At 45.5% G+C, this 26,391-nt stretch overlaps 1 protein-coding gene across 2 annotated transcripts in view; it reads left to right on the forward strand.

Moving 5' to 3' along the window:
* Nucleotides 1-26,391, forward strand: part of GALNT2 (polypeptide N-acetylgalactosaminyltransferase 2) — a 184,869-nt gene that overhangs the window by 129,665 nt on the left and 28,813 nt on the right. For both annotated transcript variants that reach the window (XM_055587909.1, XM_055587910.1), the window contains 5 exons: nt 13,081-13,179; nt 13,433-13,500; nt 13,743-13,808; nt 22,168-22,289; nt 23,272-23,359. In XM_055587909.1, the coding sequence (XP_055443884.1) occupies nt 13,081-13,179; nt 13,433-13,500; nt 13,743-13,808; nt 22,168-22,289; nt 23,272-23,359 (443 nt within the window). The remainder of the gene's footprint in view (nt 1-13,080; nt 13,180-13,432; nt 13,501-13,742; nt 13,809-22,167; nt 22,290-23,271; nt 23,360-26,391) is intronic.

The raw sequence follows: 26,391 nt of genomic DNA on the forward strand, positions 1-26,391 counted from the left end.
TGAATGGATGTTACCTACTTGCACACACATGCATGTACAATGGAAAGTTATCTAGCCATAAAAAAGAAGGAAATTCTGCCATTTGTGACTACATGGATGGATCTTGAAGGCATTTTGCTAAGTGAGATAATTCAGATGAAGAGAAATAAATACTATATGATCTTGCTTACATGTGAACTAAAAACCTCATCAGATTTGGCTCCCAGAGGCAGAGGTAGAAGGTGGAGGAATTGGATAAAGGTAATCACAAGTTACAAACTTCCAGTTGTAGGATAGATAAGTTCTGGGGATGTGCTGTACAGCATGGTGACCATAGTTAACACTGCCAGGTGGGATACTTGAAAGCTGCTAGGGGATCCTTCCTGACGTGTCTCCCGTCTCCCGTGTCTCCCAGTAGCCAGATGCGTACGCTTGGTATAGGCTGCACAACACTGCAGTTGCTGTTGGGCAGTCTACTGTTTTCACTCAGTGATACACAGAAAACATTTTAAATCTAGTGTTCATATTAAATGGCTTTGTATATTTGATTTTCTGTTTATCTAGTTCTCTGCTGATGGGAGTGGAGTTTGTTTCTTTACTTTTTAATGCTAACGGTATTGGGGTGAGTATTTTTTTTGTAACCTCTTTGCCCATTCATTTGAAGGGAAGTATATTTTTAAAAGTCAGTACATTATTTAGTTCAGAGAATCTACCAGAATTTTATCAGTAAACTGCTGAATTTGGTTGGTATTTTATTTGGGGTCTTGAATTAAGATTCCTGATTGAAATTATCCATGGTCTCCTCCATTCCCTTCCCTCTTCCTCCCTTCATCTGGCTTTGGCTTTACACTTATGCTAACTTTATAAAATAAATTTAGAACATATGTGTAAAAAAAAAAAAGATGCTTAAGAAAAACTTATTTATAAAGGAAAAGGAGTTTCTTGAAATTCACCTGTAAAAGTCATCTAAACCTAGACCTGTTTTTGTTTGAATCAGTGTAATCCTTGGATAACTTAAAATTCCTTTATGGATATTGACACATGGTAAATTTTCCTGTGCTTCACTTGAATTAATTTTGATAACTTATAGCTTATTATAAATGCCACTTGGTTTTCAAGTATATTGGTATAATATCATATTCATATGCACTAAATCCTTTTTCTTGTTTAGAAACACCAGTGATTTGTCTCTCTGCCTTTTTTTTTTTTTTTTTTTTTTTTTTGGTTTTTCTGCCTTATCTTTTTTGCCTTGTATAGTTTCAGGAAAGCCGCCATAGCTCCATGCATCATAATTACTTTCAAGGCAGGAAGCAAAGGGGTCCAAAATAGTCTTTTCTTTAGGGACTGTCTGCTTTTATCAGCAAAGTACATCTTTTCTGGAATACCCCCAGCAGATTTTCTGTTACTATTCGTTAACCAGAACTGTCATGGTTATTGGTGATCATGGTGGAGGCTAGGGAAAGGAGTTTGTCTTTGGCCAAGCAGAACTCATCTCTAGGGCTTGGCAGTTTGCCCAAAACAAGCTCTATAAGAAGGGAGCAAGAGGGGTGTGACTTTTGTGTTACCAAGATGGTTATGCCCTTTTTCAGGCGTGCACAAGAGAGCCTCCACGACATTGCAGTCAGAAGTTCTGAGCACAGACGCAGTAACTGTCGGTGTCAGGAAGCAAGAATCAGATAACTTCATCATCCTTTACCGTAACATACCATCATTCTGCCATTAATTAAAAGTTAATTTTTTTCCCCCAAGATTCCAAAAGGATGCTGTTACACTTGACATGAGCAAGGTCTAAGGAAACAAGATACCACCCTAGCTTTGGTTGAAGAGGGTGGGAAGAGGTCATCTCAAGCCAAGTGCTGGGTATTCGTTTGGTTATTTGTGTGAAACCCTGATGGGCTGGGGCCAAGGGTTCTGCTTCCAGTTACAAAACTCTTCTGTTTGCCTTTCATCCTTGTGAGGAAGTGGGTGAACATTTTATCTTTGTACAACAAGCAAAAACATAGAGTTAACTGTCTTTGAAAAGTACCCAAAAGCATCTTCCTTGACAACGTCAGTGTCTTTAAAAGTCAGAACCACAACAAGGTCCGTGCACTTGAACCTGCCATCCCTCCAGTCCCAGGGATTATTTGACCCGAATTTGGGGGGAGGATTGAAAGAGAAGGATGCAGGACAGAGAAGAAAGCCGGTTGTCTGACTAAAGCCAGGAGGGGCTCACATGATCAACCCCAAGACAGCAGGGAGCAGGTCTTTTCACAGAGCAGTGCAAAGAGAAACTTGGAAACTTGAGTCCGGGAGGAAGGTGGAGGTCACCTGTGTCTGTGGAACAGGTGGGGACCCATGGCTCTCACTCTCTGATAAACAGTGTGTACCCTCATCCCAAGAGGGTGGCTCCCTGCATCGGAAGGGGTAAGAAGTTCAAGCTCTGCTTTCTCTCTGCTCTGACTTCCCCAGCCATGAACAGGAGGTCCTGCCTGAAGTGCACTTGGAAGGATAAGAACCTCAAAGGGCTTCATCCAGGGCTGTTACTTTCTCAACATTCAGTAGCTCTTCACCCTTGAAAAAGTTCTCAGTTAAAATTTAGTATCTGTAAAACTGGAGGCAGTAAAGGGCAGGTGATACTCTTTGAATGAGAAAATAGTTTGCTTTCTCCTAAAGGCCCTGGCTGAAAGCAGCAAGTAGAAGCCTGACATGCACTCCCTCGGGGCCGGGAGAGGACCCTGTGTGTTCTGGGCAGCGTGTGTTCTCCGTGGCTCTGCTGCAGTGACTTCAGTGAGGAGTCTGTACTCGTGGACCGTCTGCTACCCTTTCACCTCTGGAATGCTTGGCTTTTCCAGGGGATCAGAGGACTTCAAAGGGAGAGTGGTAAACACAACAGACTCCAGTTTCTGATGTCTCAAGAAGGGTTTCAGACACCTTCTCGTTCTTGGTATAAGAACACACTCCTGTCAGGGTCAGATGCAGTGCAAGGTATGAGAACACTCAGGTGAAGCACTGGGGTGCTTTGGACTGAAAACTTCAGAGTGAGACAGACCTGCCACAATCCAGGGCTAATTCAGATCCCCTGCCAACTGGATTTTTAAGAAGCTTAATTTCAGCTGGGTCCTGCAGAGGTTTTAAAATATCTTTGGATTTGATTCTTTTCCATTTTGAAAGACCTCTATAGAATAAGCTGTCTAGCTATTAGGACTGATCAGAAATTAGTTGATTAGGTGGAATATCATGTCATTATCACTGCTTGAAGGATTATTAAGAGTGTATTTTAATTAAATGAACATTATGCAACAGCTGTTGGACCTCTTTTTTACCTTCCTGCTTTTGTAAATCCCATTTCCAACTCCCATTTTACCCCCGGCCTCCCTAGCCCCTTGGAGCAAATGCACCACGGAGATGGCAGTGTGAGGCTGACCCCTTGTTGAGCATGTGTTGAAGTCGAAATCCCTGGGATTGAGACTCTAAGGTCTCTCCCTGCCCTGGGGCTGGAGGGAGGCCTGGTCTGAGTTCAGGGTACCTTGCTGTGAATCCAGGTTCCTGCTGTGGCTCCCACCGTCTTCCGCAGGGCCCAGGGCCATGAGGCCTTAGGCCTGGCTCTCCTGGTGCGCTGCTTCACGGCCAGGAGGGAGTTTCTAGAACTCAGATTCCTAGGCATCACCCAGACCTACTTATGTGGGCAGAGCCAAGGCATCTGCATGTTGACGACCTGCTTTTGGGAGAGTCTGGCACTCACTTTCTGTGAGTGATGCCCGTGAGACCATGCCAGGACAGCTACCTGGCCCCAGAGCACAGCAGGTCCCTGACGAGGAGCATGCCCAGCCCATGGTTGACTCCAGATGGGATGGGCGAGTGGCTTCAGCTGCACAGCTTGTACTGAAAGTTCCAGCTCCTGTGGGGACAGCTGTGTCCACTACCAGGACGCAATCAACTCAAACAGCAGACCTGCCTCTTTCTTCCTTTGAACAGAAAATGTGTTCCCTGTGGGCGAGGGCAGGGGACAAAAGATATTTTTGGGGCCTCAGCTGGGTCAGCTGCTATTCACAGCCTGCATCCCAGGCTCTGTGTGGTAGGACCCTACACATGCACACCTCCACATACAAGCAGAGGCAGAGGGCCTGGGAACTGACAATATATTTTGATTGGTTCTTTTGTTTTTTGAAACCCCTGGCCCTGCCACCTGAGCTTGACCCCAACACAGTCTGTCTTGGCTTGTCTCACCTGGACCAAGAGTGCACGTGGAGACTGGCACCTTTCCAGGAGCTCTGTTTGCTGGAGAGATGACGCTCAGAGCAGCCCAATGCTATCTTCGCTGTCCATCTCCCCAGGCACCACCTACGTGTATACCTTGGCACAGAACCAAGGCAGGTGCCACATCACTCTGGCAGCGTTAAAGCTAGTCATTACACCTTCAGGCACCTCTTCCTCTTTCACCCCACCCGCCTCTCGGTTGTGTACAGAACTGCCTTTGTTTCTCCAGTGATAGTCTGGTTGGACTTTTAAACTGTAAGACAGATCTGTGACTCAAAAAGGCAAACACACACACAAAAATGATGGGGTAAACCTCAAAATAGAAGAAAGGAAATAATGAAGGAGAAAGAAAAATTTAATAAACTGGAAAAATAAGAAAAAGAGGATTATATAAAGCTTGATTTTCAAAAATTAGAAATCTTGAAGAATACTGATAAATGTAAAAGCCATGATTAAATAATGTTAGGAATAAAAGAGCAGAGCAGATATAACTATAGACAGAGTAGAGTTTGTAAAGATTATAAGAAAACTGTGGGTACACTTTTATGCAAAATTGAAAATTTAATGGAATGCTTAGTTTTCTAGGATTGTGGAAATTACCAGAGTCATTCAAGAAATAGAAAAATATGAATACAAGCCATGAAAGATCTTTTCAACAGTAAGAAGTTGATCTTCCCTGAATTCTTCCCACTCTAGTGGGTTTGCATAGAACACAAACTATTTTAGAGAATATCTAGAAAAAGAGGGAAAGCTGTCTGGTTGCTTCTTGAGGGCACGAATACCTTCTTGTGAAACTGGAAAAAGAAAGTAGAAGAACAGAACATTGTAGACCAGCTACTATTATGATTATCGAGTCAAAAAATTGGAAACCAAGTACCAGTGTATCTAATATTGCTCTATTTTAAAAAAATCATAGCCACGTGGAGTTTCATTTACGAATACAAAAATGATAGAACAACATGAGATATATTAATATAATATTCCTTCTCAAAGGATTAAAGGAGGAAAGCTATATGATCTTAATAGATGCAGGGAAAAAATCAAAAACTTTATTTGGCACTTGGACTTTCCTTAATCTGATTAAATGCAGTTCAGCCGCTCAGTCATGTCCGACTCTTTGCAACCCCATGGACTGCAGCACGCCAGACCTCCCTGTCCATCACCAACTCCCAGAGTTAACCCAAGCTCACGTCCATTGAGTCGGTGATGCCGTCCAACCATCTCATCCTCTGTTGTCCCCTTCTTCTCCTGTCTTCAATCTTTCCCAGCATCAGGGCCTTTTCCAATGAGTCAGTTCTTTGCATCAGGTGCCCAAAGTATTGGAGTTTCAGTTTCAGCATCAGTCCTTCCAATGAACACTCAGGACTGATCTCCTTTAGGATAGACTGGTTGGATCTCCTTGTAGTCCAAGGGACTCGTAGGAGTCTTTTCCAACACCACAGTTCAAAAGCATCAATTGTTCAGTGCTCAGCTTTCTTCACAGTCCAACTCTCACATCCATACATGACTACAGGAAAAACCATAGCCTTTGACTAGACAGACCTTTGTTGGTAAAGTAATGTCTCTGCTTTTGAATATGCTGTCTAGGTTGGTCATAACTTTTCTTTTACGAAGTAAGCGTCTTTTAATTTCGTGGCTGCAGTTACTGTCTGCAGTGATTTTGGAGCCCCCCAAAATAAAGTCAGCCACTGTTTCCCCATCTATTTGCCATGAAGTGATGGGACCAGAGGCCATGATCTTAGTTTTCTGAATGTTGAGCTTTAAGCCAACTTTTTCACTCTTCTCTTTCACTTTCATCAAGAGGCTCTTCAGTTCTTCTTTACTTTCTGCCATAAGGGTGGTGTCATCTGCATATCTGAGGTTATTGATATTTCTCCCAGCAATCTTGATTCCAGCTTGTACTTCTTCCAGCCCAGCGTTTCTCATGATGTACTCTGCATATAAGTTAAATAAGCAGGGTGACAATATACAGCCTTGATGTACTCCTTTGCCTATTTGGAACCAGTCTGTTCTAACTGTTGCTTCCTGACCTGCATACAAATTTCTCAAGAGGCAGGTCAGGTGGTCTGGTATTCTCGTCTCTTTCAGAATTTTCCACAGTTTATTCTGATCCACACAGTCAAAGGCTTTGGCATAGTCAATAAAGCAGAAATAGATGTTTTTCTGGAACTGTCTTGTTTTTTCGATGATCCAGCAGATGTTGGCAATTTGATCTCTGGTTCCTCTGCCTTTTCTAAATCCAGCTTGAACATCTGGAAGTTCACAGTTCATGTATTGCTGAAACCTGGCTTGGAGAATTTTGAGCGTCACTTTACTAGATTAAAGGTATCTGTAAAATGTCTATGGCAAACATGATGCTTTATGAGAACTGAATTGCATTCACTTTGAAGATGAGATGTTCTCTACTACCTTTTTTATTGCATATTGCATTGCAGGCCATAAACAGTGCCTTATTGAGACAAGAACTTTAAATGTAGAAGTGGTGTAAAGAAAAGGACAAAATGTGGATGAATCAGTGGGTGGAAAATCCAAGAGAATATACAGATTCTCAGGACTAAGAGAGCTCAGTTAGGTTACTGAGTGCACAGTCCACGGACTCCAGCCATGGCCAGCAGTAGCCTGTGAACTGATTAGATTGTTTCTTCTGTTAAATGGTTGCTCATATTCTTTGTCCATTACTTGTTAGGTTTTTACCTCATTATTATTCGATGAGAGGAATTTATATATTCCAGATATATCCTCTGGCAGCCATAAGTACCGCAAAAATCTTCTCAAAGTCTGTGGCAGATCCTGTTATTGTGTTTAAGATGTATTCCGTCAAACATACTTTATAATTTTGATTTTTCAAACTGTGGCTCTGGGATAATATTTTAGAAGGGGGTTTTTAATAATCAGCTCATAAACATATGAAAAAATATATGCCCTGTCTAGTAAACAGGGAAAAGAAAATTAGAATACTAAGAGGCTATTTCATATCTATCTGGTGGGCAAAATTTGATGCTATCAGGATGGTGAGAATTTGGAGCACGGTGAATGCTGCCCTTGTGGGTGGGGTAAAGCTGGGAACAGCCTTCAAAGATCAGCTTGCTGAATAGCATAAATCTGTGACTAGGAGTCGTCTGAGGGCAAATGATGCAGAGAAACTTTCTCACATGCAAAAGGACAGTATCCACGACTGCGTTATTCCTAACAGAGAGATTGACTGTCGGCAGAAAGGGATTGGATGTGGTGTGTTCCTACAAGAGACAGCTGTGCAGCAGTGCGTGTGAATGAAACAGAGCCGTGTGTGTCAAAGCAGGTACATTCCCAAAAGTGGAGAAAGCAAGCCGCAGTGCAGTGTCAGCCCTACACAAAACAATACTCCATTCTATTTACGAAGTGGCTCAGACTGTAAAGAATCTGCCTGCAATGTGGGAGACCTGGGTTTGATCCCTGGGTCGGAAAGATCCCCTGGAGAAGGAAATGGCAACCCACTCCAGTATTCCTGCTTGGAGAATCCCATGCACAGAGGAGCCTGGTGGGCTACAGTCCATGGAGTCACAAAAGAGTCAGACACAACTGAGCAACTCACACACACACACACACACGTGGTTTGTTGAAGATGTACTGAGGAATACTGATGAACCAAACTTAGGGTAGTGTTACCATTGGTGATGATGGGATTTGAGGTAGGAAAGACATACCAGGACTTTAACTATTATATGTCGAGTTTTATTTCATTAAAAAAATCTTAATTAGGTACCAGTGTTGCAAAGCATTAAGATTTGAAAAAATGGAGTGGAGGGTGCTTAGGTGCTTGTATAACATCTTCTAGATTTTATGTTTGCGATATCTCACAGACATAACCATGATGGTGGTGGTGGTGATGACCTGGAAAAAAGCAGGCCTGCTGCCTCTCTCCCCAGTAGGCCACAGGATACTCATTACCATGCCTGAGTTGATCATGGCCCAAGACTTAGTCCTTAGCTTTGCTTATTTGTTTTTCACAACAAACTGTGGAAAATTCTTAAAAAAAATTCTTAAAGAGATGGGAATACCAGACCACCTGATGTGCCTCCTGAGAAATCTGTATGCAGGTCAAGAAGCAACAGTTAGAACTGGACATGGAACAACAGACTGGTTCCAAATAGGAAAAGGAGTATGTCAAGGCTGTATATTGTCACCCTGCTTATTTAACTTATATGCAGAGTACATCATGTGAAATGCTGGGTTGGATGAAGCACAAGCTGGAATCAAGATTGCTGGGAGAAATATCAATAACCTCAGATATGCAGATGACACCACCTTTATGGCAGAAAGTGAAGAAGAACTAAAGAGCCTCTTGATGAAAGTCAAAGAGGAGAGTGAAAAAGTTGGCTTAAAGCTCAACATTCAGAAAACTAAGATTATGGCATCCGGTTCCATCACTTCATAGCAAATAGATGGGGAAACAGTGGCCAACTTTTATTTTTGGGGGCTCCAAATCACTGCAGATGATGACTGCAGCCATGGAATTAAAAAATGCTTGATCCTTGGAAGAAAAGCTATGACCTACCTAGACAGCATATTAAAAAACAGAGACATTACTTTGCCAACAAAGGTCCATCTAGTCAAGGCTATGGTTTTTCCAGTAGTCATGTATGGATGTGAGAATTGGAATATGAAGAAATCTGAGCGCAGAAGAAATGATGCTTCTGAACTGTGGTGTTGGAGAAGACTCTTGAGAGTCCCTTGGACTGCAAAGAGATCCAACCAGTCCATCCTGAAGGAAATCAGTCCTGAATAGTCTTTGGAAGGACTGATGCTGAAGCTGAAACTCCAATATTTTGGCCACCTGATGTAAAGAACTGACTCATTGGAAAAGACCCTGATGCTGGGAAAGATTGAAGGTAGGAGGAGAAGGGGACGACAGAGGATGAGATGGTTGGATGGCATCACCGACTCAATGAACGTGAGTTTGAATAAGCTCCGGGAGTTGGTGATGGACAGGGAGGTCTGGCGTGCTGCAGTCCATGGGGTTGCAAAGAGTTGGACATGACTGAGTGACTGAACTGAATTTGTTTTTGCTTGTTTATTTTTCTCCCCATGCTTTGCTTTGTTTTGTTGTCAGCAAATCAAAGCTAGATTTGTCTTTCAGGGGCAGACTCCAGTTAAAATCACAGAATAAATCCAAAATTTATTTCTAAAATTTTTTTAGGTCAATAATTTCTAAAGAGAAATACACATGACAGCAACCAGAACCTTGAAATACTGTGAATGATCCTGGTATTTCCCCTCCAGGTGTTTCATGGGAAGCTGAAACCCAGAAGGCCCACTATGGACACACAGCAAGACTCCGCTGCCATGGAGACTGACATCCAGGGTCCCCATTTGCGGGAAATTTACCCCTACATGGGACCCCAGGGCATGATTAGAGCATGGGCTGGTGTTGAATGCTTAGGGTAGTGGCGTCTTCACAGCCCTCTCCGGGGACCCTGCTGGTGTCAGAGAGGGATTGAGCCCCAGGTGCTTGGTAGAAGATGCCTGGGTAGATGCCTGTTGATACATAGCAGCCAAGTGCATATGATAACCCTCATTAGGATGACAGCAACCTTTCCAGTATTCAGAGTCCTTCTTTGTTTCTTGATTGTCCCATTAACCATGCAAAATTGTAAGGGCCAGTTTCACAGATGAAGAAGGATGCAGTGCCTCAGATCACTCAGTTACCAAGGTTACCACAGGCCAGACCATCAGTGGGGCTGGGAGGTAGGTTGAAGGCATGGGGTAGACAGCATATTTCTGTACCCCTTTCCACAACATGGGACAGCCTTCCATGTTATTAAACGGAGCCCCTAGCTTCCCAGTCTGAGGACATGTGGTGGTTGAATATTTCATCAGTGTCTCGACCAAACCTACGTATAACATTTGCATCAGAGACAAGCCTCCCCAGAGGCAGGTTCCTTCTGCACCCTGAGGGCTCAGGTGCTCAGGGCACTAGACATCAGCTGATTGAGAGATCAGATACGATGGCCGTCTGGTCTCACAGAAATTTAAAGCTCAATAAGATATTTTTAAAAATCATTGTGTGTCCAGTTTTTTAAAGTCCCCACTTGACAGGAAATTACCAGAATGACCCATGGAAACTTAAGTGAACTTGACCCAAAGCTATCCTCCACATCACACTGCCTCAGCTGCATTGTCTGGGAGGGAGAACAGAATTGACTGCAGACTCTCCATGCTGCTGATGCCAAATAAGCCCCGGCTTCTGCTCAGTTCTCAGAGAAGCTCCAGGATGAAGGTGCCCCTGACAGCTAGCCACCCTAGTGGGTTTCTATATCAGGCAGGCGTTCTTTCACCAGCTCTGAAGCAGAGAAGACTGCTTGGCAGCGACAGAGCTCTTTACGTGCAAGATTTATTCTGTTTCTTTTTAAAGAAATTCTTCAAACAACCCCTCCTTTTTCTTGGCTCAGTGTGAATACTTAGGATCTGAATTCATATGCATACATATAACACTCTTAAACTTACAAGGTATGAGTTATTTCCCAGTTTTTACTTGTCATCCCTCTTTATCTTAGAAATAGGATATACCTCTTAAATTTCCTAATTGCCAATTCCTAGCAAAATTTGGTGCCTTATGACTGGAGAGGAATTTTAATAAAATGGTATGAATGCTGTGTTCTGAAAAATGTGTTCAAAGCCCCTTGAGAATGCCAAATGCTCGTGGAAGACGAGGCTTCCTGCAGAGAGACAGAAAATGAGGGAACAGGACGTGATTGCATCGGCTGAGTTTACTATGATTTGAGCCTGAAAAATGCTCCCTTCTCTGCTTTTGATTTTTCACGTGGCTGCACCAGACAGAGTTCAGCAAATCTGCTCAGCTCAGCAAAGCACCCCCCTCAACTGTGTGGAGTGGGGTCTGATTGCAGAGAGTATTGGCTCCTATCCTGGGGTTCTTATTTCATTAGTGTTGCCGATTGGGTTCTTGGGAATGACATTTGTTGGTCATTTGTTTACAGTTGAACCTTGCAGATTCTTACTTCCTTAATCTAACATTCGACAAATTCTTAAAACTGAAAACAAACAAACAAACACCCTAGCCTATCAATCTACTTGTCATTAAAGACTTGACATTAATTCCAGAATGCATTCTTTTCCCCAACAGTGACTGGTATGTCATTTTCTCATAGTTAATTAAAATCCAGCTATCCATATAACTAAAATAAACAGAAGATGCCCATTTTGTGATCTGACCTAATTGCTTTTTAATTGTACTGCTTTTCTTGCTCATTTTCAAAATTTGCTCTCCAGTTTTCCCAGTCCTGAGGGAAAATATGTGTCAACCATTTTCCTTTAAGGCACTGCTGAGCTCCAAATATATTAATCTTTCTCCTTTTCCTACTCATTTCTCATCTTTAAGATGAATAGTTTTAATTCTGGGAGCAGATCACTTGCAGCTGTGGTCAATTACATTAAGAGCTAAAGAGTAAAACAAGTTCTTCAAAAAATGCTTGTTTGGCTGTGCTGGGGTCTTTGTTGTGGCATGAGAACTCTTAGTTGTAGCATGTGGGATCTAGTGCCCTGACCCGGGGTTGAATCCAGACTCCCTGCATAGAGAGCACTTAGCCACTGCACCACCAGGAAAGTCCCGAGAGTAAAACAAACTCTTGAAAATATATTGGCCCAACGGAAAGTGTTCCACCTTCTTTGATACCAGTGCAGGGATCCCAGATGGTGAGCACAGTGTGGAGGGACCATGTCCCTGGTAGGTGACTGATGGTCCCAACCCTACTGCAGGCAAGATCATCGTTGTCTCCACCTTGGGCCAAGAGCTGCTTCCAGAGGCCAAAGAGGCTTTAGCTGTCTGTGCTTACCCCTTTTCCCAGCTAGAATCAGTAGTACCACCAGCCTGATAACTCCTGAATGCCCTCATGCCATAATTTGTTCGCAGCCATCCTCAAGAGCTATAAGCCTGCCCAGGGGTCTTGTTCTCTCAGGATTCTCTGGAGCATCACCTCTCTGCTGGCATGTTTTTCAAGGTCATGGAGCTTTCGAGGGACTTGCAGTGTCCCTTATGTTGTACCTGCTGAGCCTGATCTCCTTTTGCTGGTCCTTTCTGTTGCCTAGTGGGTGATGGCTCAGCATCTTCAGCCCAGGGCTCTAGAGTCCTGTGTTCTGAAACAGCTTTTCTGGGCCCTCACGGCCTTGTGTCTGTCTGCAGGGAACAGACTCAAGAAGTGCCTGTTGCAGTCTGCCCGCAATTTGCAGGGACTTTATTCAGCCTGGTCCCAGGTTCTTTCAGTGCTGCTGGAAGTAGAAGGGGAGCTGATGGGCTCAAAGGCCCAACCATCCTTCCGTCTCCCACAGCAGCCTACAGGACTGGCACCTAGGATGACACAGTCTGGCAAGGTGAGGGGCGTGTGTCTTGCGATCTAGGACCAGGGTAGAGCCGGATACCAAATACAGCTTAGCTAAGAATCCTAGCAACCCACATGCTTGCTGCAGGCAAAGTAGGAGAGAAGAAAAGAGCAGCATCACACAGTTGATTCCACGCCTCAGAAGTAACCGCTGTGAATTGTGAAAAGCACATCTATATAGGTGTATCAGCATGTGCGACTGAATGGGAATTCACTGTTTTGAAACACTTTTTTTTTTTAACACATTAGAAAGATGTTCTCAGTATGTGACTTTTTGCTGAAATCTTTCCTCTCTTAAACTGTTGCTCTGGTTGTGTTTTTCTGTTTCCTGATGTACCATTGTCACTGCATCTCAGAATAGGCCAGTGCCTCCTACAGACGGCAGGTTCGCCCCGAGTGCTGTCCTGCAGGGCCAGCTGCCTGCGCTGTCAGGGGGCTCGCTGGGGTTGGTCCCAGCTCATGGCTCAGGTCCCTCTTTCTTTTCCTGCAGGTGTCAGCGGAAGCAGTGGCGGGTAGATCTGCCAGCCACCAGCGTGGTCATCACATTTCACAATGAAGCCAGGTCGGCTTTGCTGAGGACAGTGGTCAGGTGAGGCCCACACCTGCCACCCGTTCCCACCCACTGAAGCTTAGAGGGGCATGCCCGGCAGGGATGCAGAACAAGAGCCAAGCGCCCAGCACAGCCAGGCAAGGGCTGTCCAGGGGAGCAGACAGGTCCCCTGACTGTGCAGCACAGGAGGGGCTGGCAGCTCCTCCATCCAGGACTGGGGCCAGGGGATGCGAGTTTCCCACCCCCATCACACGCCTGAAAGGCCTGCAACTTTATCTTTCTGCCTCCTCAGTGTCCTTAAGAAAAGCCCGCCCCACCTGATAAAAGAAATCATCTTGGTGGATGACTACAGCAATGACCGTAAGTAGAGACCGACCCCCCCCCTCCTTCTGGCCCTTCTCCTGGGCACCAGCCTTTCTGGGCTGTGGATGCTAAGGACAAGTCTTAAGAAAAGGCCTCAAGAAGTGGGAGCAGCAAAAAGAGGGCCTCTCTGAAACCCCAAGGGGCTCATCAGCCCATAGGTGATGGAGAATCACCATCCCTGCCCCCCAAGCCCTTTGTAAACTTGAGGTTCAAAAGCTTTGCTACTTTTCTTTTCCCAGCTGAAGACGGAGCTCTTTTGGGGAAAATTGAGAAAGTACGTGTACTCCGAAATGATCGGCGAGAAGGTAAGACTTCTCTTAATTCAATACTAAAACAGTTGAATTCTGATTTTTCCTGAACCCAGTAATAATGTGAAGAAACATTTCAGCTACAGGAACAATTAGCTGTCTGATCTTTTGTCTGCCTCCCTCCAGCACAGCCTCTTGGGAGCCTCTCCCAGCAAACATAGGAAGGACATTAAAAGCTTACCTAATTGAAATTGTGCACTAGGGCTAGAGTTCAAATTACATTATTTACGTATTTAGAAAACTGGCTTCTCTCTTTCACAACCTAGGAAATCTTATCAAGTCCCTTGAGTACTAGAATTAAGAAGAAAAACTGAGATTTAGTAATGAGAACTTTAATGACTCCATGCTTCAGGCATCTGATAAAATAACTGGGATTCAAGTTTGACAGCTTGCCCAAGGTGAACCATCCAAAAAGGGGAAAGAGCACTGTAATTACATGCTTATTGGATTTGCAAATGCCAGCCTTCAAACCTGCTGTCAGTCTTTGCTGGAGCTGGGCTCATCCAGTCCACTTTATTGGCAGTTGTAAGAGAGACTCCAGAGGGGAAAGCATTACTTTGAAGTGTCTGGAAAGGAAACTGAAATCACAGTATAATTAACACCCAGTGCATCCATGCTGGTAGAGAGCTAATGGCTGGATTCTTGGCTCTTCCAGGGTCCTGAGAACCTTTCTGTAGGGAAAACGGCAGAGCTTTAAACTATGTGCTGTTTTTGCTATTTGAGGATGACTGTTGATCCTGGAGTGGTGGCTGCGGCCTTTGATCAGCGAACATTGTCTTTCATCTGGTCCCCTGTGTGCTCCAGCTGGAGTCAGTCTTTCTTAGCAAGAATCTCATCAGCCAATAAAGTGGGTGAGCCTGTTAGGGCGATGTCATCAACATCATATTTTAACCAACAAAGATCACCAATCCAGATGTTCATGATGCATAAACAATGGGGTCAGCCTTGCCCCTAAGCAAACTGTTTGCTGGACTTATATCTGTCCCTCAAGCTTTGATTAAACCAAAATCTTGCACTGTACTTGCCCCCAAAGAAGTTACATAATAACTTGTTGAAATCAAAACCAAAGTATCCTCTGGCACGGGGAAGAAAGGTGAAGAGGAAAAAAAAAAAGAAAAATTATGTTTCATGTTGGCCGTTGTAACTGGCAAACTGCATGCTAGCCTTATCAGAGTGCCTTTAACCTGCTTAGAAATCAAAAGCAGTGTTTCTAAAAGAAACTTGCCATTTGCTTCAAGTTAGGCTGTTCATGTGGAGGAGAACCCACCTTGTTTTGGGAAAGAATGAAGAGGAGCAGCTGTGGGAAGCCAGATTGGGATAGACCTATGTGGAACACATGAGGAATGAGATAGTTGAGTCAAAAAATACACACACAAATGTGTGTGTGCCTGTGTGTGTGTATCCCATATAGTTACACATATACAGCAGTGCTCATAGCAATGCTGCTAGATGACAGAGCAAGCCAACTGCTTGAAACCTTATAGTGAAGGAGCAATCCTGGGGTCGTTTAGTGCTGGGAGTTAATTGTGCCAGCGTTCCTTACCTGGCTTTTGATTATAATCACCTAGGGAACCTAAAAGACCATTCCTGGATGCTACCCACAACTGAATTAGAATTTTTAGATGTCTAGGGGTGGGGCCTGGGCATCTGCATTTTGATAATACCGATGTACTTTGAAAGTTTGAAAACCTAATTGTTGTTGTACAGATGGAAACATTAAAGTTGAAAGAAGTTAAGTTGCTTTTTCAAGATCATCCAGCTATTTAATGCCAGTAGTGGGGCCAAAAGCATGTTCATAAGCCGAGTTCTCAACTTGTCCCATGTGCTTTTTGTTCCTTTGTTCCTGCTGTCCTGCCTGAGTAATTGATTTTTCCAGGTTATTGATATATATAATTGACATAAAATATTGTATTCATTTGAGGTATACAATATAGTGATTTGATATATGTATATATTGTGAAGTGATCACCACAGTAAGCTTAGTTAACACCCATCACCTCACACAGCTCCAAGTTCTGTTTCTTGTGATGAGAACTTTCAGGATCTACTCTCAAAGCAACTTTCAAATATACAATACAGTATTATTAACTATAGTCACCACGCTGTACATCACATGCCCAGAACTTTTATCTCATTAACTGGAAATTTGTACTTTTTGACCACATTCACCCATCCCCCTCCCTCTGCTGCTAAGTCGCTTCAGTCGTGTCCGACTCTGTGCGACCCCATAGACAGCAGCTCACCAGGCTCCCCCATCCCTGGGATTCTCCAGGCAAGAACACTGGAGTGGGTTGCCATTTCCTTCTCCAATGCATGAAAGTGAAAAGTCAAAGTGAAGTCGCTCAGTTGTGTCTGACTCTTCATGACCCCATGGACTGCAGCCTACCAGGCTCCTCCATCCATGGGATTTTCCAGGCAAGAGTACTGGAGTGGGGTGCCATTGCCTTCTCCCCACCTCCCTCTAGCAACCATCAATCTGTTCTCTTTATCGTTGAGATAATTTTTTTAGATTCCCATATTAGTGAGCTCACTGAGTATTTGTCTTTTTCTCTGTTTGACTTATTTCGTGTAGCATTATGCCCTCAAGATCCATCCATATTGTTGCTGCAAATGGCTGTGTGTGTGTGTGTGTGTGTGTGACATTTTCGTTATCCATTTGTCTATCAGTGGACATTTACTTTGCTTCAGTGTCTTGGCTATTGTAAATAATGCTGCAGTAAACATGGGAATGCATATAGTGATTTTTATTTCCTTGAAATTGCTAGATCATACAGTAGTTCTACTTTTAATTTTTGAAGACTGTCCATACTGTTTTCCATAGTGAATACACATATTTACATTCCTACAAACAGTGTACAAGGGTTCCCTTTTCTCCACGTCCTTACCAGCACTTGATATCTCTTGTCTTTTTGATGACAGACATTCTGTTAAGTGTGAGGTGTTTTGGTTTGAATCCCCTGACGATTATGATTATAATTATGATTATATATGATAAAATTATGATTATATGATATGGATATCATAAAATACATATCATAATTATATGATGTGAGTTATATGGTTATATAATTATATGACAAAATGTGATTATAATTATATAATTATAATTATGATTATAATCCCCTTTATGTTGAGCACCTTTTCATGTACCTGTTATCCATTTATATGTCTTCATTGGAAAAATGTCTTTTCAATTCCTCTGCCCACTTTTAATCAGATTATTTTGTTTTAGTTTTTGCTATTGAGTTGTATAAGTTCTTTATATATTTTGGACACTAATCTCTTATCAGTTGTGTGATTTCCAAATACTTTTTCTCGTTCTATAGGTTGCCTTCTTATTTTATGAATAGTTTTTGTGTGTGTGTGCATGCTCTGCAGAAGCTTTTTAGTTTGATGTACTCCTATTGTTTATTTTTGCTTTTGCTGCTTTTGCTTTGGTGTCAAATTTTAAAAAAGATTATTGCCACCACTCAATGGGCATGAGTCTGAGTGAACTCTGGGAGTTGTGATGGACAGGGAGGCCTGCATGCTGCAATTCATGGGGTTGCAAAGAGTCGGACACGACTGAGTGACCGAACGGAACTGAATGTTAAGAAGCTTACCTATATTTTCTTCTAGAAGTTTTATGGTTTCAAGCCTTAATTTTCAGACCCTTAATACATTTTGAGTTGGTTTTGTGTATAATGTAAGATAGGGGTCCAGTATCTTTCTTTTGCATGTGGCTGTCCAGTTTCCCAACACCATTTATTAAAGAGATTATCATTTCTCCATGTGTATTCTTAGTTCCTTTGTTGTAAATTAATAGCCATATGTGTGTGTATGTTTATTTCTGGGCTCTCCATTCTGTCTCATTGACCTATATACCTATTTTTATGCCAAGGACATACTGTTTTGATTGCTATAGCTTGGTAATGTAGTTTGAAGTAATTTTTGTTTATTTTAGTGTTCCATTTTCATATTTTTTGTAGCTTTTTAGCTATACACTTCTTTTTCTTTTTTTTTTTTTTGGCCAGTTCTTCATTGCTATATTAACGTCAACTTTAATATCCTCAGTAAATGAGTACAATTGACACTTCTTATACTGGTTGCTCTGAGTGTTACAACATACATTTTTAACTTGTAACAGTCTATTTAGAGTCAATTACAACTTTATGTAAAACCTTGCAACAATTAATTCCATTTCTATCCCTTGTCCTGTATATTGTTGTTGTCATATGTTTCCTTCATTTGTTGTTATGATATGGTTTAAACCCCAAAATACAGTGTTAAAACACTTGCTTTAAATAATGTTATCTTATAAAGAAATTAGAATATATAAATGGACTGTAAAATTTATCCTTGTATTTTTTGTTTCTAGTATCTTCATTTTTTTTTTCTGTAGATTCAGCTTTCTGTCTAATGTCATTTCCCTCCAGCCCAGAGAACCTTTAAAACTTCATTTTTCTTGTAGGAAATAAAATCTCTCACTTTCTCTTTGTCTGAAAAGTCTTTCTTTTTCCTTTGTTAGTGAAGAGTGTGTTCTCTGAGTAGAATTCTGAGCTGACCACATGTAGGCGTCTGAGCTGACCGTCCATCTGTCTTCCAGCACTATGAATACTCCGCCCCACTGTCTCTGGCCTCTGTCTCTCTGTCCACATGTAGGCATCTGAGCTGACCATTAGTCTGTCTTCCAGCACTGTGAACACGCCGCCCCACTGTCTCTCGCCTCTGTCTCTCTGTCCACATGCAGGCATCTGAGCTGACCATTAGTCTGTCTTCCAGCACTGTGAACACGCCGCCCCACTGTCTCTGGCCTCTGTCTCTCTGTCCACATGTAGGCGTCTGAGCTGACCATTCATCTGTCTTCCAGCACTATGAATACTCCGCCCCACTGTCTCTCGCCTCTGTCTCTGCTCACGTGTAGGCGTCTGAGCTGACCGTTCATCTGTCTTCCAGCACTGTGAACACGCCGCCCCACTGTCTCTGATCTCTGTCTCTCTGTTCACGTGTAGGCATCTGAGCTGACCGTTTGTCTGTCTTCCAGCACTGTGAACACGCTGCCCCACTGTCTCTCGCCTATGTCTCTCTGTTCACGTGTAGGCGTCTGAGCTGACTGTTAGTCTGTCTTCCAGCACTGTGAACACGCCACCCCACTGTCTCTGATCTCTGTCTCTCTGCTCATGTGTAGGCGTCTGAGCTGACCGTTCTTCTGTCTTCCAGCACTGTGAACATGCTGTCCCACTGTCTCTTGCCTCTGTTTCTCTGTTCATGTGTAGGCGTCTGAACTGACTGTTAGTCTGTCTTCCAGCACTGTGAACACGCCGCCCCACTGTCTCTCGCCTATGTCTCTCTGTTCACGTGTAGGCGTCTGAGCTGACCGTTCATCTGTCTTCCAGCACTGTGAACACGCCGCCCCACTGTCTCTGATCTCTGTCTCTCTGCTCATGTGTAGGCGTCCGTGTTGCTGGCTCCTTGTCTGCTGCAGGGTATTTCTTCTTGCTGATTTCCAGACTGTCTCTTTATCTTTGGTTTTAGCATTTTGACTGTGGCCTGGTTATATTTGATTTGCCTTGCCTTTATCCTGCTCCATATTTGCTGATCCCTTTGAATTTGTAAGTTGAAGTTTTCACTGAATTTGGGAAATCTTTGGCCTTCTATTTCTTTACATATTGTTTCATGCCTCATTCTTGGCCTCTAGGTGCACATATGTGTTATACCACTTGATATTATCCATAGGTTGCTTCAGCTTTTATTATCTTTCAGTATTATTCTCTGTATTCACCAGATAGATCAGTTTTTATTGATCCATTTTCAAATTCACTGATATGGTTAATCTACTATTCAGCCCAGTCAGTCAATTTTTTATTTCAGACAATTGCAGTTTTCAGTTCAGGAATATCCATTTAATTCTTGTAGTTTTCATTTCTCTGCTGAGATTCCCCATGTTTGCTCATTCCAATCATCATTTCCTTGGAGTTCTTGGATAGAGTTATTATAATAGCATCTTTAAAATCCTCATCTGTTGATTTCAACATCTGAATCATCTCAGGATGTTTCTATTGACTTTTTTCTCTTGAATATGGAATACATTTTTCTCTTCTCATGTCTGCTAATTTTTTTTATTTTATGTTGGAAATGGTGAATGATATGTTGTAGAGACACTGCTGCTGCTGCTAAGTCACTTCAGTCGTGTCTAACTCTATGCGACCCCATAGACAGCAGCTCACCAGGCTCCCCCGTCCCTGGGATTCTCCAGGCAAGAACACTGGAGTGGGTTGCCATTTCCTTCTCCAATGCATGAAAGTGAAAAGGGAAAGTGAAGTCACTCAGTTGTGTCTGACCCTTAGCAACCCCATGGACTGCAGCCTACCAGGCTCCTTCATCCATGGGATTTTCCAGGCAAGAGTACTGGAGTGGGGTGCCATTGCCTTCTCCGTGTAGAGACACTAGATTCTGTTATCTTTCTCTAGAGAAAGATCTTTGTTATATATGGTTAATTAAATGACTAGCTTATGACCTTGAACTTGTGTAGGTTTGTCTTATACTTCACTAGGATGAGTATATCTTAGGTGAAACCCTTATTCCTGAGACATAATCTATATTCCTAATATGTCCCTGCTGGAGTTTCTGTAGAACTGAGGTGTTTACCAAACCCTTCTAACTTGGCAGAACTCGAGTGCCAAAACTTGATTCCAGCAGAAATCTTCGTTCTTTCTGTCTTCTAATTGTTTATCTTCATGGACTCTTTAGGGTCTCCTCTGTGCCTGCAGGTCAGGAGTCAGCCAAGGATTTCAGGGATCACCAGATCCCTCCCAGGATCTCCTCCTTCTGTTTCAGCCACTCTAGAAACCCCAGACTCTACCCTCTGATGCTGCAGCCCCAAACAGCTGCATTGCAGTGGATTGGAGAGTAACACTAGGGGGAAATCCCATGTGAAGAGAACTTTCAATCTGTGTGATTTTATTATTATTATTGTTTGGCTACACTGGTCTTCACTCTGGTCCTCAGGCTTTCTCTGGTTATGGCTCGCAGGGGCTTCTTTCTAGTCTCAGCACATGCGCTTCTCCTGCTGTGCACATGGACCTGGTTGTCCCCACTACGTGGGATCTTACTTCCCCAGTCAGGGATCAAACCCAGATCCCCTGCACTGGAAGGTGGATTCTTAACCATTAGACCACCAGGGAAATCCCTAATTTTCTTCATTTAGGGGTTGAATGCCCTCTAGTTGGAGAAGGCAATGGCACCCCACTCCAATATTCTTGCCTGGCAAATCCCATGGACGGGGGAGCCTGGTAGGCTGCAGTCCATGGAGTCGCTAAGAGTCTGACACGACTGAGCGACTTCACTTCACTTTCACTTTCATGCATTGGAGAAGGAAATGGCAACCTACTCCAGTGTTCTTGCCTGGAGAATCCCAGGGACGGGGGAGCCTGGTGGGCTGCTGTCTATGGGGTTGCACAGAGTCGGCCACGACTGAAGCGACTTAGCAGCAGCAGCCCTCTAGTTTCTGCCTGCCCTTGGCTACTCGAGCCCTTTCCAAAATTGGATTTTCCATTTTGCTCAGAGTTTATACTTGTTCTCTGGAACATGGTTTGCTACTTCATAATACCAGATCCAGAAATTGTTTGCCTGATCTTCCTGCTCTAGCATGCAGGTCTTTAAGAATCACTGAAAACCCTTTTTGACTACTGTGCTGTATAAAGAACACACAACACTGTAGTGTCCTCTCTGGTTGGGAATATTCTCATCGTCTCCATGTATTTATTCCCAGCATAAGCCAGTTACGACCACACCATCTAGTGATGAATATACTATGTATGAGAAGACTTTGTGTGATAAAAAAAGGTGTATATTATTAGCAGATTACAAGTATATAAATTTTTTAATGTGACCAAATAGTATAACTAATTTTGTGTAAAAGTCAAACAACTGGGCTTTATCATTTATGTTAATTTGGCTTGTGATAAGTCTTTGAAAATAAAGACATTCACAACACTATTATCATTAAATTATTGCCATTAAAATTGGCTCCATTAGCACTTCAAGTGTCTGGGTAACACATTTCTTACCCTAGTTAATTAGAAAACTCTGTTGCCATGAAAGTAGTTTCGGAAGTTGCACATTTCAGTTGCTTGGTAAAGACTTCAGTTTTGTAAAAGCCTTCCTCAGAAGGCAGTTTTTCAAGTTGTTTTCTCAGTCATCCAATGAGCTTTAAAAAAAAAAAAACAACTCCTTATCTGGGTGACCTCAAGGCAGTGTTGATCCCTCCGCAAATGTTGGTGGTAAAGTCTGTGCCGGAGAGAGGGCTGCGTGAGGGGGTGCGGGCGCTGGGTTCCCTCGGTTCCCCCCCTGACCTGCTTGTGCTGTCGCCCCACAGGCCTGATGAGGTCGCGGGTGCGGGGGGCCGACGCGGCGCAGGCCAAGGTGCTGACCTTCCTGGACAGCCACTGCGAGTGCAACGAGCGCTGGCTGGAGCCCCTCCTGGAGAGGGTGGCTGAGGTGAGGGTGCGGCCGGGATGGGCCTCCGGGCAGTTTCGTCCACTGTGGGAATCTGTCAGTAGGGGAAAACCACTTGGCACGTACAGGGGAGGGTGAGCAGAGGCTGCTGAGGGTCTGGATCGTCTAAGACAGCCCGCCCCTCGGAGGGTCTTCCTTTCCTGCCTGAAGCTTTGCGCCGATTCTGAGCTCAAAGCAGGTAGAGCGCTGAGGACAGAGGTCGCAGGGCCCCCAGCCTGGCCTTGCCCCCCTGAGACCCAGGCTGCGGCTGGTGGGCAGGGGCAGCCCCAGCCACACAGGGACGCGTGAGGCCACCAGGTGAGCGGGGACTGCTCACCTTTGCCTCCTAGAAACGCTATCTCTAGTGTTACGTTCGGCCTCTTGTGATATCTCTGTTGCCATCTGCTTGTTTTATTGACTTTCTTTTCTTCCTACTAAGAAAGAGCTTCTTTGGGACAATAAAGCAAATGTAATGAAAGTGCTACAGAAATATTAAAGGAACAAGTCATTCTTTTTGTACCACAGTCAGGAATGCAGATAAGCAGCAAATCATGAAACATGAAATAACAAATGAAATAACTCAAATGACGTGTTGTAATCCTCACTACATAGTCTCATGCTAATGCTTGCTGAGATGCTATCAGCCACTCTTAATTTCTTCTTTGGGGTTAATAAAAATTGGCATTTGTTCTTGGCTGTTAGGGAAATAAAACCAGGAACAGTCCCAGGAGGTAGTTGTTCTCCACCAGTGAACATGTGCGGGGCTGCCCCACACCCCCTGGCACCTCCTCTGGAGCCATGTGTTCTGTGCCCCTGACCCCCAGCACAGTGCAGGGCTGTGGGTGCCAAGCCAGGGGGCAAACCCCGGGGTGTGGGGCGGCAGGCGTTAGGGGCAGGGATCTCCCTCTGGGCACTGACACTCAGGCCTCCCCCATGCAGGTCCTGGTTGGTCCTGACACCTGCTCTTGCCTCCCCTGCATTTCAGGACAGGACCCGTGTCGTGTCCCCCATCATTGATGTCATCAACATGGACAACTTTCAGTACGTGGGCGCGTCTGCGGACTTAAAAGGCGGTAGGTGCTGCTTGGGGCCCAGCCTGTGTGCAGCTCAGTGCTGCTCCATCTCAGGTCAGGTGCAGCGATAACACCTGCATGCGGCCCTGCAGGTCCCCACCAAGAACGCGCCTGTGCTCAAGCCACAGGGCTCATAAGGGGACAGAAGCAGCCTGGCCTCCCTGAGACTGCCTCCACGGTTCCCATCCTTATCTGCTGGACTTACATGGCTGCAGGGACGTGTGGCTTGGTGTACAGAGCCATCCCCATGGGAGCCAGTGGAGAGATGCCAGGCTGACGGGGTGTGTCCTCTACACCCCACCATCCCCTTATAGCCTCCATCTCCTGCTGGAAACCCATCCACCTGGCTCTGCCCTGATTTCTCGGCCCCCAGGCCTGCACGGCCCACCCCTCCTATGCCTGACTGTAAGCACCCCTCCCCACTAGCCACCACATCCCGCCTCCTTCTGGGGACCCTTTTGTCTGAATGATGCCACTAGTTTCCCAAGGGCCCTTATGTCTTGAGTGTGAACCGTAAAAGCCACCTTCCACAAAGCGCCATAGTGAGGTGTCTAATCTTGTCTTTATTGTGCTCAGTCATGTCTGACTCTTCAAGACCCCATGGACTGCAGCCTTCTAGGTTCCTTTGTCAGTGGGATTACCCTCGCAAGAATGCTGGAGTGGGTTGCCATTTCCTCCTCCAAAGGATATTCCCGACCCAAGGCTCAAACCCATGTCTCCTGTGGCTCCTGCATTGGCAGTCCTTACCGTCTTGAAAATTATCGAAGGCCCCAAAGAACCTCGTTCACGTGGGCTATACTGATGAGCATTTGCTGTGTTAGAAAGTAAGGCTGATGGTGAGAACAGGGAGTGATGCAGGCACACCTGTGCTGCCCGTGTGCACTGACACCTCCTGTCCTGAAGCTTCCAGAAAACTCCTTCCTGCACTTTGGGAAAATGAGATCGAAAGGGGCCTGTAAAGCCTTAATATAAATACGAAAGGAGTTTCAATATCACAGACCTCCAGAAAGGACCTGAGGACCCCAGGGGCTCCTGGACTCCTCCTGGAGAGCTGCTGTTTTCATGAGGAGCTTCACAAAGCTGATGGGTACACAGGACTCATGCTAGCTGGCCCTGAGGAGCCAACCCTATTGTCCCTGTGACCAGGACTCTGTGTCTGTGGGGTGACCTGGGTCCCACAGGCTCTCCTGAGACCCAGGACTGTCTGTGGGGGTGACGTGGGGCCTGCAGGCTCTCCTGTGACCCCAGGACTGTCTGGGGGGGTGACCTGGGGCCCGCAGGCTCTCCTGTGACCCCAGGACTGTCTGGGGGGGTGACCTGGGGCACACAGGCTCTCCTGTGACCCCAGGACTGTCTGTGTGGTGACCTGGGGCCCACAGGCTCTCCTGTGACCCCAGGACTGTCTGTGGGGGTGACCTGGGGCCCACAGGCTCTCCTGTGACCCCAGGACTGTCTTTGGGGGTGACCTGGGTCCCACAGGCTCTCCTGAGACCCAGGACTGTCTGTGGGGGTGACCTGGGGCCCGCAGGCTCTCCTGTGACCCCAGGACTGTCTGGGGGGGTGACCTGGGGCACGCAGGCTCTCCTGTGACCCCAGGACTGTCTGTGGGGGTGACCTGGGGCCCACAGGCTCTCCTGTGACCCCAGGACTGTCTGTGGGGGTGACCTGGGGCCCGCAGGCTCTCCTGTGACCCCAGGACTGTCTGTGGGGGTGACCTGGGGCCCGCAGGCTCTCCTGTGACCCCAGGACTGTCTGTGGGGGTGACCTGGGGCCCGCAGGCTCTCCTATGACCCCAGGACTGTCTGTGGGGGTGACCTGGGTCCCGCAGGCTCTCCTGAGACCCAGGACTGTCTGTGGGGGTGACCTGGGGCCCGCAGGCTCTCCTGTGACCCCAGGACTGTCTGTGGGGGTGACCTGGGGCCCACAGGCTCTCCTGTGACCCCAGGACTGTCTGTGGGGGTGACCTGGGGCCCACAGGCTCTCCTGTGACCCCAGGACTGTCTGTGGGGTGACCTGGGGCATGCAGGCTTCTGCACGGCCCAGTGGTAAATGCTTCATGTTCTGAAACTCAGCTGGTTGGCAGCCTGTCCTCTCAGAACTCAGCTAAGAGCCAAGAACTCAGCAAAGCCTACTGTAAAGAGAGAAACAAAAGAGACATCAGAACCTTTGCCTTCCGTGTGTGCGATTTATTCCCTCTTGATTCTTCACACCTCAGATGAGTGAACTCTTCTTCCAATGGCCCGGCACCCCAGTTTCTTTATGTAAGCTGAGGGGCTTCTTTTCCATCTCTAACATTTTGAACTGATTAGAAGATGGACTATTCCAGACAGACACACAACTGAGGGTCAACCGACAGTTAAAAAAGAAGACAGTAAAACTGAGACATCAGATGGAACCTTAGAAAGCAGAACACTGGGCCCCGCCAGGGAGCCCGGGGCTCTGGTGCCTCTTCCAGGCCGTGTTTTCGTGGGCAGGCCATGTCCCCTCTGCCCCTCAGCACCCCTGCCTGAGAAAAGGGGTGACCATCGTGCAGCCACTTGGGGTGGCTGGAGGAGGCCAGGGCCGTGATTGGGAGGCTCCCACCCAAAGCCTCAACTGGGGGCAGTCATGCTGGGAGGAGGCACTTAGGTTGGGAGACAAGATTCCGGAGATTCTTGGTAAATGGTGAGCGTGTTTGGGGCTTTCCAGTTCAGGCCCTGGCTGTCACTGTCACCCTTGGTGTGACTGTCCAGTTTGTCTTACCCCTCAAGAATTTGCAGGAGCTGAGCTGTGATGGGCTCTCCTCCCGCAGCAGCTGTTTGTGGTGGAGCAGATGCGGATGGTGAGGTGACCTGCATGGGAGCAGCCCCATGCTGCCCCAGGGCTGGGCCAGGTCCATTCCGAGAGGATTTGGTGAAATCCCACACCATGTGGCTCAGCTGCAACCAGGAGAGACTGAAGGGACTCAATTTGCAGCCCAGGAACCCGTACTCTTATCCTCTCTGCTCTCTCTCTCCTCCCCTGGGACCTTGTTAGAGGGTGCCTGGCAGATT

Source organism: Bubalus kerabau, chromosome 1, assembly GCF_029407905.1.
Source record: "Bubalus kerabau isolate K-KA32 ecotype Philippines breed swamp buffalo chromosome 1, PCC_UOA_SB_1v2, whole genome shotgun sequence".
NCBI classification, from domain to species: domain Eukaryota; kingdom Metazoa; phylum Chordata; class Mammalia; order Artiodactyla; family Bovidae; genus Bubalus; species Bubalus kerabau.